This window comes from Alexandromys fortis, unplaced genomic scaffold (assembly GCF_014885135.2).
Source record: "Alexandromys fortis isolate MF-2015 unplaced genomic scaffold, M_Fortis_MF-2015_v1.1 scaffold_102, whole genome shotgun sequence".
NCBI classification, from domain to species: Eukaryota; Metazoa; Chordata; class Mammalia; order Rodentia; family Cricetidae; genus Alexandromys; species Alexandromys fortis.
Window position 1 is genome coordinate 858,403 of NW_026067984.1, and position 13,601 is coordinate 872,003.

Sequence of the window (13,601 nt, forward strand, 5' to 3'; positions counted from 1 at the left end):
GGTTAATTTAAAATATAAGAGCTAGCTAGCAATATGCTTAAGTAATTGGCCAAGCAGTGTTGTAATTGATATAGTTTCTGTGTGATTATTTCAGGTCTGGGCAGCTGTAACAAACAGGCTTACAGCTTACACGCTGAGTGTATAGTGCATGTACATGTTCACGTGGGTATGTGCTCATGTCTGTGGAGGCCGAAGTCTGACTTCAAGCACACCCCTTGACCATTCTCCACCTTATTTTTTGAGTCATCAACTCAATTAAAATAGCTGGCCAATGAGTTTCATGGACCTGCCTGTCTCTGCCTCCCTAGTACTGGGGTTACAAATGCATGTTACCAAACCTGGCTTTTTTTTAAAAATGTATATGCTGGGGATCCTAACTCAGATCCTCATGTGTATACATTTTACTGACTGAGTCATTACTCCAGCCCTAAATCTGTATTTTGTATTTTTAAAACAATATATGACATGCTTAAAACCCAATTATCACAGAAATCATAGTTACAGGCCATGTTTTATAAGTAAATATTTAGAGATATTGCTCATCTACTAGTGTATGTATCCCTATCTTTAAACAAGAGGCTGAAATTCTGAAAGCAAACATATACCTATGAGAATCAAGTAGTTGAACACATCCACACGATTCTGTTACTGAGCTACATTAATGCAGCTCTTTAATCCAATAAGACTTTCAGAGCAGTCTCCAGAGGATCACTACATAAATGTCCTACAATCATCTATTTCTTATGCAAAGTAAATTAGACAAATACTATCTGCTCACAGTAGCCATTAATCTCAATCTCTTTCTTCCCCGCCGCTCTGTATTGAGAGGCTCTAAAACACTCAAATATCCAACAACCTTTGCAAGCCAAGAGCATCAGGCAAAGCTCTGGCCAGCAACAAAAACTTACACAAACCCTTGCAAAATAAAAACAGGGCTAGGGGTCCGCCGCAGTGGTAGGAGAGGCCATGGATGGGGGCGGGGTATCCATGAGAATATGGAGGATGACAGAACAGAACCTTTGCCAAAAGGATCCTCACCCCTTCCCTTTCCCAGTTGGTAGTGCAACCTTGAACCTGTGCCTTTGAGGACTAAGTCATCCTGTGATCCTTAGCAACACCCGAAGCCCAACCTAGCACTACTGAGCTTTAGATTTCTTATCAGGCCACCAGCCACTGTGTGTTCAGTGTTGTGTGATTTGTAGACTAATGTAATTCTAATGTAATCAAAGGCTATGCTCAAGCCTACCTAACCAACTTACTATAAACCACTCAGGAGGCTAAACTATGAGATAAAATGATAGTAAGAGGTCATCTATGAAAAAGCATGGCCAGAGTGGTAAGGGCCAAATGCTGGGAAACAGAAATAAGGGCCAACACGTTTGACGCGCTCCACTCCGGAGACAACAATATGGAGTTTGTGGCATCATTATTTCTGTCCACTGTAAATTTTTCCTCATCTTTAACAAAGGGCTAGAAAGAACGCTTAGTGGAATTCAGTTCCCAGCACCCATGTCAGACTCTCACGATGCCTGTAATTCCATCTTCAGGGGAGACAGCACCCTCTTCTTACTCACGTACAACATGCCACACACATACATGCATGCATGCATGCAGTATTTAAGACTAAAAGCCTTTGACAAAAAACACAGCTAGCAAGGTGAGACAAAGCTAACAAGGTACTCAGGTTATCATCTGCTTTTATAAAGCATGAAAGTAAAACGTTCATTAAATGAAAATAAAGACTCTCAAGCTTACACTTACTCCGAGGGGCTTAGATGGCAAAGCACGCATGTGGCCAGCCAAGGTCAGGGCCACACTGTGTTAGGAGACTATGAGTTCCTGCAGTGCCAAAGCCTGAGCCCCAACCAAGGCCAAGTGACTGGCTGGAGCCATAAAGCAGGATGTTGACAAGTACAGTATCAAACCGCCCTGTGACAGGAAGAAATACACTGCAACAATCCCACGAACCAAACTAAAGATATAAACTTATAATTACAAGGGAAAGCAGCCGTGCCAGTTCACAGTCAAGAGCGAGGACTTTTAAAGTGAAACGGCTTGACTCCGACGCCTGCCAGTGAAGAATAACTGTGCTATAGATTGAAACCACACCAGAGAAAATGGAATCGAGACAGGAATTCCCACCCACCCCAAATCAAAGTCTCCGAGGAAGATTAGGGTTGGAGGTTCACATTCAGGAATAAGGAATTTGGGGTTCTCAGAGTACACTGGCTACATCTAAACGAAGTCTGTGGTATCCCAAGTCCAAGGAATAAGCATGCATAAGATGTTTCCAAAGCCAGAGCATCGGTTTCTTTCAGATCCATGCAAAGTACTGTGGGGAATCAGATACCAGTAAATGGAACATCAGGGCCGCCAGTCTCCCTTACCTCAACTCTTGGTATTTACCATACTGTACTTCAGTTTCTCCACTCACCAGTGTTTCAATACTCGCTTCTACGTGTGTGGAAATGTTTAAATACAACAAGGGGTTTCAAATACAGTATCTAAATAATGTAATCAAGACTACCACTCGAATACTTTTTACATTCATTTCCTAATAAATTTGAATGTGTTTTTTTTTTTAAATGGTATCTGGGCATGGGGTGTATGCCTGGAATCCCAGAGCTTGAGAGGTAGATGATCAATTTGAGGCCTATCTCTGCTATGTAGACTATAAAGAATAAATAAAATTAAATAAAATAAGGGAGAAGCCCTGTGTTCAATTCCCAACACTACTCACAAGGGTAAAACTACTGCAGGAATACAGGCCAGCAACTGCAGCATCGTGGACGGAGGCTGAGCTGAGGATTACAAGTTCAAGGCAGTATGAGCTACACAGTGAGACTGTACCTACAAATGAAGTTTGTACACCTATGTAGTGTAGCATGGAGAGGAGGGAAAACACCGCAAAATGTTTTGCTTGGCAGAATCCAAATAATTATACCAAAATAATCACATGTTAAATAGATTTAGGTCATAGCTCGATGTTTATAACAGTTTTGTAAGATTTTAATCACTTCAAAACTTGACCTGAAATTTTCTTTTTCATTTTTTCTCTCAAATGTAATTACTAGAACTATCAAGTAAAAACAAAAAAAAATTTTAAATTCTCTGAAACATTATGTGTGCTATTTGACTCAGCTGAAATACATTTTGAGAATTAGATAATTGTGCAGCTAAANACTTGAGCCCAGCATGGTGTCTCACACCCTGTACTCAGATGACTAAAAAACTGTGACTCCAGTTCCAAGCAATCAAACACTCTCTTCTGGCATACATGAGCATCAGCCATGCACATGGCACACATGGATACATGCAGACAAAACACATACGAAACATAATAAAACAAACCTAAAAAAAAACAACAACAACAGTAACTGTAACTAGTCGGGCCTGCTGGCCTGGCCTATGAGTCCTAGCTATTCCAAAGGCTGAGGCAGGAAGACTATAAATTGAATATTTGCCTGGGCTACAGCAGTGAGTTTAAGGCCAGCCTGGACAGTATGACCTTGTTTCAAAAATATAAAACAAACAAACAGAACACACAGAGGTGGGAACACAGCTCAGTGGAATAGTGTTTGCACTGTAGACACAAGGCACCAAATTAGAAGACTCAATTCCCCGCACTACAGAAACAGAAAAATAAAAATCCAGACGAAAGATCCAGGGCTCCTCATTAAGAGTAAATCACTCATCAGGAAAAAAATTATTTGAAACTTGGTAGTTCCCCTCCAGGGTCACAAAGGTGCTCCAAACATTTTACATCCTTTCTCTAACTTTCAGTTTTTGAAAAGCTTAGTCTAAAAAAGCTTTATAAGGGCTAGAAGGAGGGTACGTGTGCGGACGTGAGTTCAAATCGGCCACGTAAAGCTAAGTAAAGAAAGCCACGGGAGCCCGTTATAAACCCGCTGCTTCCATAGAGAGATGAGAGGAGTAGACAGGAGAGTAACCAGACCCTGCCTCAAACGGGGTGAGAGAGGAGGACAGGCTACTCCCGACGTTATCCTTTGACCTCCTCACAGACACTCCTCTACAGTCATGTGTACTCATGGACACACACACACACACATACAAACTAAAACCAAAGGAAAAGTTCTATAAAATAGTTCAGAGATCCCATGCGCACCACACAGAGGTCCCCTTGGGGCAGTGGTTCTCAACCTTGGGTCATAACTCGTTTGGGGGTCAAATATCACATTTTATGCAGTTATGATTCATAACAGTAGCAAAATGAAAGTTATGGAGTAGCAACAAAATAATCTTATGGTTGGGGGTCACAACATGAGGAACTTTGTTAAAGGGTTGCAAGTCTAAGGAAGGTTGAGAACCCTTGCCTTAGGGTAACATCTAAAACAAGCGTAAGAAAATTTAAATATTGAGATTCCATCTGATAGCATTCAGTTTTTTTGTGTTTGTGGTCCAAAATCCATAATTCCATACTGCATGTGGTTATACATGATATTTTATTCTTTTCCAAACTGTGACGCCTTGAGCATTTCTTCAATGTCCACACCTCCAGCACTTCCAGAAAGTACTGCCCAAATGTTTCACTCAAATGCTGATCTGCCTGCTGTTTTCTGAAATTGAAAGTTGTTTTTTTTTTCTTTTTTTAAGATTATTATTTTATTTTTATGCATATAAGTGTTTTGCCTGCTTGTAAGTAACTATGTGCAACAAGTCTGGTGCCCATGGTGGTGGAAAGGAGACACTAGATTCCCTGAAACTGGAGTTACAGATGGCTGGGAGCTACCACGCAGGTGCTAGGAATTGAACCCTGGCCCTCTGCAAGAGCAGTAAGTACTCTGAACCATTGCTCGAGTCTCTGGAAATCAAGTCTCTTTACTTTTGTGGGATTTCTGAGACAGAATTGTCACTCAGGAGTCCTGGCTGGCTGCTGCGTGTTAAGAGGCCATCTAGTCTGGTGGGAACATCCTAGCTTCACTTAGCCTCTTCAGGGCCATGAGTGTCCAATGCCGTGCATCACATCAGGAAGGCAACGGTGGACACAGAGCTCATTGCTGGAGGCTCTCAATTCCGACCACCAGAAGGAATCACATGCAAGAAAGTCACCATTTGCTGGGTATACCTGTTCCTGCACGCACTGGATAACCAGATCAGCTGCCGAATGCAGGGTCTGTAGTCACGAAACTCTTACTTCAGGCACACCATGGGTGAAAGGCATCTGACCCCAGGAAACCTTGCTTTTCTTAATAGCAGTCCCAAAGCACAGGAGTAGCCATGTTGGCAATTTTATCACAGCATATTGCTATAACTGCTCTGTTTTTATTACAATTATCATTGTGGATCTCGTTCTGGACCCAGTTTATAAATTAAGTTTTATTATAGGTGTGAAGGTATAGGGGAACATGTACGAAAAGGTGAGGCACTATCCGTGGTTCTAATCATCCTCTCGGGTCTTGAATAGAAAAATAAGGCCTACAGTATGTCCACAGGACTTCCTTCTGATTCTTCTAAAGTCCGATTGGTGTACACCCAGTGATTTCCTGAATGAGAGACCCATAATGACTAAGCCTACTTTTACTACTTGCATTGCTACCAATAAATTAATGGCATTCTTTAGCCATCCCACATCCTCACGTGATGAGAACTATGGCTCACCCAAGACATGACCTTAGGTCTCTGTGTTGTGAACATTATATAATTCCCTCCTCAATTTAAATCCATCTGGCCAATCCCAGATATCACTGGTACTTTAGGAACTTAAGGCCAAATCACTGAGTGACAACTGTAGCAATTTGACGTCCATCCCAGAAAGTCCCACACTGAATGATTTCATCTATGTAATGTTTTGAAACAACAAAATTATAGAAAAAAAGCAGATTACAGGTTGCCAGAAGTAGGCACGGAAGCGGTTATTATAAACAAGAAGAAATCGCAGGATGGCAGTGCATGCCTGTAACATTAGCACGTCAAGCTCACCCTCAGCTAGGTAGTGATCTTGAGATCGGTGTGAGCTACACAAGACCCTGACTCAAAAAAATAAAAAATTAAAAAAAAAAACGTACCAAATGGCGAGAGGAGATCCTTCGTTTCCTCTGTCAGGCAGATATCGCTCTGTATGGTCACTGAATCCCACCACAATCCTAGCGGTGACACCGCACTATTGCTTCACCAGACGCCACTCACAAACAGCCACACGGCACTCTACACTGTACAACCATCCCAAGCAAGACGTTTAATATAAAGATGAAGCCAGACATGGAGGCACATCCAACACTCAACTCACAAGTGGAAACAGAAGCATCAAGAGTTATAGGCCAGCTTGAGCTACACAGTAAAGCCCTGGCCTCAAGAACAAAAAACAAAAACCCCTGATGTAATAGACAAAACCAACCTGCAGCCAGCAGGCCCCATGCACCCCAGGACAGGTAAGAATGCAGCCCAACACATTTGCAGATGACACACTGGCCTCACTCTCAGAACACTGGACATCCCAACCTGCCTCTCCACAAAGCCCACCAACACCGCGCTAAGCATAACTTTTCAAAGATGGACGGAGAAAAAAGACAGACCTGACGGCCGGCAGCAAGCGGCACATTCACCCAGGTCAGCACACGGTTAACTATCGTGTCAGCGCAGAAAAAAAAAAAAAAAAAAAGGTTTCTTTCCCCTCAAAAATATAAAAACCGTCACAATTAACATGGCACCCACAAAGGTGAGGGATGTACACACTAGCGTATGCTGACCGGCTACGGCTCGCTAACCTCTAGCTAGGACAGAGCAACCAAAGGGTGGTTACTCTGTGCTACGAATCCCTCCTGTCCCTCCTACTGTGCCAACATTAGCTAAGCAACACACGGCGCGCTACAGCTACAGCGTGGATGCTGAGTGGTCCCTCAAGGCCTGCTGAAGGCTTGTTCCAGTGAAGCACAACTGGGAGGTGGTAGCAGGCGCTAGAGCTGGGGATCCAGCGGGAGGTCTCCAAGGTCACCAGCTCCTTCCTCTCTCGTTGCTTCCTGACCAAAAGATGGGTATGTGTCCCTGTATCACCATCTGAAGTCCACCAGGGCCCCGAAAAGCAGCAGGCCTACCTAATCATGTACTTCTTCAGCTGAGCCAAGGCAAGCCTGTTCTCTTTATAAAGGAAGAGTGTAACAACTGTTCTCAAACACTAGCTACAATCACTATTACACTGTATCACCGGCAGTCAGTAGGCTTCCACCTCCTAAGCTTCAGTACACCCCCACCTTTCCCAACGGCGCTGTCTAGAAACCACGTCAAGAAATGCTATTATACATGGTATGATGTGGGAGTGTCATATATCAATCTGTTGATTTCATTGGTTATGTAATAAACACACTGCTTGGCCTCATAGCTTAGAACATAGGTTGGGTGGAGTAAACAGAATAGGATGCTGGGCGGAAGAGGAAGTGAGGTCAGAATCTGCTCTGCTCCCGGACAGCATGGACGGAGGCTAGAATCTTCTCGGTAAGCGCACCTTGGGGTGCTTACACAGATGATTAGAAATGGGCTAGTCCAGGTGCGAGAATTAGCCTGTAAGGGCTAGAGTTCATGGGCCAAGCAGTTCTTAAATGAATACAGTTTGTGTGTTGTTATTTCGGGCATGAGCTAGCCAAGCGGCCGGGGTGTTGGGGACGCAGCCCCGCCGCTCCTATTTCAACAATGGTATAAGTCAGAAGCGGATGGCCCCCGACTTTCGGGGTTCAATAGGATTCGTTGTTTTGGGTTTTGTCTTCTTTGGGCTTTGGGGGGGTTGTTTGTTTATTTATTTTACTTACAATTACAAATGATGCATGCATTCAGCAGAAACCCTGCTTGAGTAGGTTTTGAATTTTGGACCTTTCCTAGACCAGCAGTATACATTATGCTATTCTTCCAACTGGGAAGCTCCCAGGCCGCAGCCATCTGAAGGTAAACAGCAGATACTCGGCAGTAGTGGGTTGTGAGGATGGGTATATTCAATACACTTTCAATTTACCAAGACGGCCTACTTTATTTTGTTTCAGCTGTCATTAAGACACAGTGAATTCCACTGAGTCACTTTGCAAAAAAAAAAAGTTTAATACTGAAAAATAAATATTAATATCTAGGAGGAGATGGGATGAGAATTATTTTACACATACAATTTTGAAAGTAAATATTTAAACACATCACAGAAGCAATTTCAAAGGGTCTGAATTCAACAAGTTAATAAAAGTAGTTTAACAAAAAAAATTTTACTGTATGAAGCCTTGGGGTATAACGCTGTTTGTAATTTATTTATATCTTTTAAACTTCATTAAATTGCCTTGGTGACCACAATTCTCGTTTAGGTGATTAAAGACATAAACCCAAATCATTGGCTAACACAGTTACTTAGCAATCCGGGTTTTCAACAGAGGTGCATTGAACGGTATCAATAGAATGCTATGGCTCATTCTTTTCAAGGGAGCACATTATTTCAGAACACAGTGCCCCATTGAGAAGGAGGAGGACAGGTTTCCAGACACACAATACAGAGTAAACACCAGACTAAAGACTTTTCCTCTTCTAAGAACATCAGGTGAAACAGTGGAGGCCTCTTGGCTAGAATCTCAGGGGATCATTTTTTCTTGTATTTCTCCTTCCCATTCCCCACTTTCCAGGGCCATGCCTAGAGTGGCTCGCTACCTCACGGATACATGCGAAGAGTTCTTAAGTGTCAAATCCCCACGACTCTCCAGCCCCAGATGCGCTAAGCATCGACTGCTTAACTGCACGGGTGTAGCCGTCAAAAAGACTTTGAAGCAACTGACTGACCCACATACAGAACTTGTCTTCAGAGAGCCTGGTAAAGGGCTAAGGAGGCAAGGGAGGGGGAGCTGACTCCAGCAAGAATGAATAAGTACTGTTTTCTTTCATTCTTTTCAAGCACCTTCTGCTTTTGCCTGACACGTTCACTTTATCAAGTCAGCCCTCGGAAGCACGAGAGTCCACAGCCAAGTTTCCCTAGTTCTTGCTCTTCCGGTCATCTCAAGCTATGCCCACGAGGCTGTCTTAGTTATATTACAAAGACAAGCCTCCATGAGAACGCACTGCACAAGGAACCCCTTCCAGTGGTGTGCCAACACAGCATGTTTTCTACTCAAGGAGGTCGCCAAATCTAGAGAAATCATCTTTGACAACTTGGGTAAGGACGGGAAAGCACCCATATTTCTAACTAATTTCTCTTGAAGACGATAAACAAAGGTGCGGGTTTGCACTAGTAAAAATGAACACCCAGGTCAGCAGGCTGACGACGGAGAATGTTCACCCCTGAGTTGGCAGGATTCTCTGTCTACTTCTCCTGAGGTTGGTGGGGGAAAGACCTGTGGAGCTCCCAGGTCTTCAATGGCGCTTTCAGCTTGCAGGTAACCGCCCTCTTTCTGGCTGGGCCAGGAGTCCTCTGCTGGGTCTGTTTCTATATTCCACAGCACTGGCAGAGCAGCAGAGAAACCTAACAACCGCCCATTTACTTGGCCAAACCACAGGCTGTCAAAGGAGAGCAAGTGTTGTCTCTTCCAGCCTGCTCTGGTGACTGCCCCTCTTCCCCCACCTCCCTGCCCCTCCACAGGGACACACCTGATAAGAGGTTTCGCTGTTATTCTTTTAAGTCAACCCTGCACACCATGCCCCCCCCCCCACCCCTAATTCCTACTCCAGGCCTGTGACATCACTTTCTGACCAGCCTTGCTGGGCTCTAAGGTCCTGTGCGCATGTAATTTCACTTGGCACTTCAAACTCTGTTCTTGAAAGGAACTGGGAGATCTCAGGAAAGTAGCTCTGCCTACACAGTCAACTGGGAGTGCCTTTCCCAGAGTAGAAAATGGGTACAACCGACGGTTTCCACCAACACTGATGACGGAAGCGCAAGAAGGGCAGCGGCACCGCCACCAGAATCAAAGGAGGGCATGCCCAGTGCCGGATAAAAACTGCCCTTTAGCAGAGGCACTTCTGGAGACACGTAAATGAACGTTCTTGTCAAATTACAGCTCATCTTCCTTGGGTTTGGCAAATATGTAATCTAGACACATTTCCCACACATGACACCTCCATCCAGCAAAAAGAGAACCACCAAAAACAGGACCAGGTGCCATTCTTGGTGCTGGTCCAAAGGCAGCCAATGGAAGATTCTACTCTATTTTATTCTCTCGCCCATTAAATAATCATCATTAGAGACAGACAGGCTTTTTTTTTTTTTTTGACAGATGGCATCCAACGCCTCCCAAGCAAAGCAACTTTTTTCAACTCTCAGATCTTCCTTGTATTTACTGCTGGCCCCAAGGATCTGCAGACCTTATTTATTTGCCTACAGGGCTGGCAAGCAGGATCCCCTGAAGTCACCACCCCAACATTTAGAGATGCACGTCATTATCCAGTAAGCAAAAGAAATCAAACCACATTTTTATAACGCTCCTCCCTTGCTAATCCAAACCTAAGAAAATCAAGTCCAACCCACCAGCAATGTCTCCGTTTAAAAATAAAAGAAACCCGAGGATCAACAAATGTATAAAGCTTAACCACTTATCTAATTTTGGCAAGGTTGTGTAAATCCAAAGAATCTGCCCTGAGAGGAAGAGGGAACTGAATACGCCCGTTCTGCAGTATGTCTACAATTGGAATTTAAAGCGCTAGCCTAGCTGTCAACTTCTTCCCTTCGGTGGAAAGCAGCATCCCTCTTTCAAGAAAGTAAAAGTGGGAAAGAAAGACAGGAGCCTCGGTGTCTCGCTTTGTAAGGCTCACAACGATCAGACTTCTGCACCACAGTTCCTTCTAACAGCTCCTGAAGCATCCCTAAACTCTAAAGATGGAAGAGATGTAAGGGAATAACAGCCTGCAGTCAGGGAAACAGTACCTGGCTGGCCGAGAAGGTAAGACCGGACCCCAAGACTCAGAGGCCCGGGAGAGTGGGACCCGAGAGAAACAAGCCCTAGAGACAGCACCTCGTCCCCGCAGACCCATGGGCAAGGTCAGTCACAGGGAGCGCAGCGTAAAGGACAGCAAAGGAGAGGGCAACAATCGCAGGACGGTCTGAAAAGAATGCCCTTGGAAGTTGGGGCAGGGGAAGTCCTGGATGGGGAAACCGGCTGCTTCCCCAGCCCAGCAGTGCCGGGGTCCTTGGAAGGGCGCAGACTGCAGACACCAACCCTCGGCGGTTAGCCGCGCGTCTCACCTGGGGGGTCCTCTCGGCGGGGTTCTTCATCACCGCTTGGCGAAAGCTATTATCCACGTAGGACGCCATCTCCCCCTGCGGGGCGCACCGGGACCGCTCCACACACTCGCCGGCCTCCCGGCCCAGCGCCACTGCCCGAGGGAAAGCAGCCCAGGCGCGGGGCCGGGGCCCAGACAGCGCGAGGGTCCGTGCAGCCCCGAGCTGCTCTCCTCCTCGCGGCCCGCTGTCCGTGGAGCCGGACTCGGCGATGGCCGGGCTGCGCTGGGGAACCGTCGCCGTTCGCGCTGGCCCCGGCGGGCCGAGTTATTTTTAGGGAGGTGCAAGCAGCAACGGCGGGCGGGGCCTCTCCGGCGGGGCCCTAGCTCGACGCGCTCCGGCCGCGCTCGCTCTGACGCGTCCCGGGAGGGCCGCGCGCTGAGCCTCAGGTCCGGGCGCCACCGAGCCCGCTGGCCTCGGCCACCGCCGCGCCGCGCCTCCGTCTACTGTCGGCCGCGCCTCCCGACTGCTGCTGCATCCCCGCGGGCCGCGCAGCTCCCGCCGCCCGCCCCCATCGGCGCCCGAGCGCGGCTGCTCCCCGCGCGGCCCCCGCGCTCTTGGCAACTTTCTGCGTCGTCCGTGCAAGCGGGCGGGCGGGCGCGGCGGGCCGGGCGCGGGTCCCCGGCGGGCGCGAGGCCGAGATCGGAGCGCGCAGCCCCGCCGAGCGTCTGCCGAGCCGCGACCGCCCTCCTCTTCCCCGCCTCTTCCTTCTCCAGCGCCTCCGCGGCCGCCCGAGCCGCTCTTTAGGGAGGAAGCGGCCTCCCGGGCTTGTTGCTTTGTGCTGCAACCATGGTGAGGAGTGAGTGACGGGCCGGAGGCCAGTCGGAGGCCGCCGCATCATCGGGGGCGGAGCGCCCCGTGGCGCCGGCCCGCCCCCCTCGCTGGCCTGGCGGGGCCGCGCCCTCGCTGCGAGCCGCGCTCGGCCGGGGCCAGGTGCGACCGGCGCCGTGGCAGCCGAGGCTGCTGCGACCGCCGATCCCGTAGCTGAGCAGCCGCACCCCGCCGCCCTGGTCCCGATGCACCCTGCCCACCCTCTGCGTGGCCTCTCCCCCTCCCCGCCCGGGACTGGAAGCTGACCCCACCCGGGAGAGGTCTCCGCGGCGACTCTGCTGCAGTGGCGGGTCTTCCCGAGCCTAGGTCGGGACTGGGCTTTTGCTTCGGTGGAAAAAAAAAAAAAAAAAAAACCTCCTTGGAGTCTGTTTATTTGTTATGACTGCAAGAACGGTGCTGCCCTCCCGCCTTCCGCGCTCACTGACACCTAAGCCCTTAAATGACCCCTGCGTTAGGTAGACGGGAAAGCTGCTTTCCGACCCCAGAGCTGATACCTGTTTAGGTTAGCCAGTCGTGAGCGAGAGGCCACGATGGCAAGTTCTCTAACATAATCAGGAATGTCTATTACTAGACTGGACTTTGCCTCCCACTGGGCAGAGCACCTTCTCAGGATCTCGAGTTTCCGATCCGGACTTGCCCGGTACAAAGCCTATATTAGTGTGGTAAGATCTCCCTGTTCTTGCGGGTTCATCCCTCTGGGTCCAGGCCTGAGGTGTGCAGCGTCAGCCTGAAGTCAGATTGCTGTGTTTTGAAATCTGCACGGAGACTAAAGACAATTGTTATTTTTTTCTTGGGAGCTACTACATTGAACTTTAAAAAAAAAAAAAAAAAAAAAAAAGCATGCTTTTTCAGCACCCAATTTATTGTAACCAGTTGGGACAGGCTGTCAGATACCAGGGTGGGGAGGGGGTCCTTAGTCACCTACACTGCCCTAAGCAAGTTGCAAAGCTTCTAAAAGAAAGGACCTACGTGCCCAACCGAATCTTAGAGAACTGAGTCTAATGCAAAGTGTATCTAACAGATCCTTTTGTATTGCTTTTGCTACAATTGCTTCCTACTTTATGGTAGTAGATCACCAACAAACATTCTTCAGCAGAGTCAGCCAGGTCAACAGCCAGACAGTAGTGGCTTATGCCTTTAATCCCAGCACTCAGAAGGCAGAGGCAGGGGGATCCCTGTGAGTTTGAGGCCAGCCTGGTCTACAAGAACTAGTTCCAGGACAGGCTCCCAAGCTACAGGGAAACCCTGTCTAGAAAAAGCAAACAAACAAACAAAAGGCAACGAAACAGAAAAAGAATTCAGACCCAATGATGTGAAAAAAATATACCTGACATCCCCACCTGGATGTCACCATTGCAGAGAGTGTGTGTGTACAAATCTGGTTCCACTTCTCTTTCCCCAAATGTACCCCAGTCATAGCCTTCACCTTCCCAATTAATAACACACTATTATTACCTGTGCTATTATCACCATCCCGGTGGGAGGGGGGCACCCTAGTGTCTTCTTGATTTCTTTCTCCTCTATGCAACAAAGTTGGGTTAAACCTGCTAGCTCAACTTTCAAAATGCTAATAGATGTGCGT

General features: G+C 47.3%; 1 protein-coding gene across 3 annotated transcripts in view; it reads right to left on the minus strand.

The window, feature by feature from the left end:
• The window catches only part of Rapgef2 (Rap guanine nucleotide exchange factor 2), a 203,543-nt gene extending 192,189 nt beyond the window's left edge, over positions 1-11,354 (minus strand). For all 3 annotated transcript variants that reach the window (XM_050158792.1, XM_050158793.1, XM_050158791.1), the window contains exon 1: positions 11,153-11,354. In XM_050158792.1, the coding sequence (XP_050014749.1) occupies positions 11,153-11,221 (69 nt within the window). In that variant the 5' untranslated portion in view covers positions 11,222-11,354. The remainder of the gene's footprint in view (positions 1-11,152) is intronic.
• Between the last annotated feature and the right edge of the window lie 2,247 nt (positions 11,355-13,601).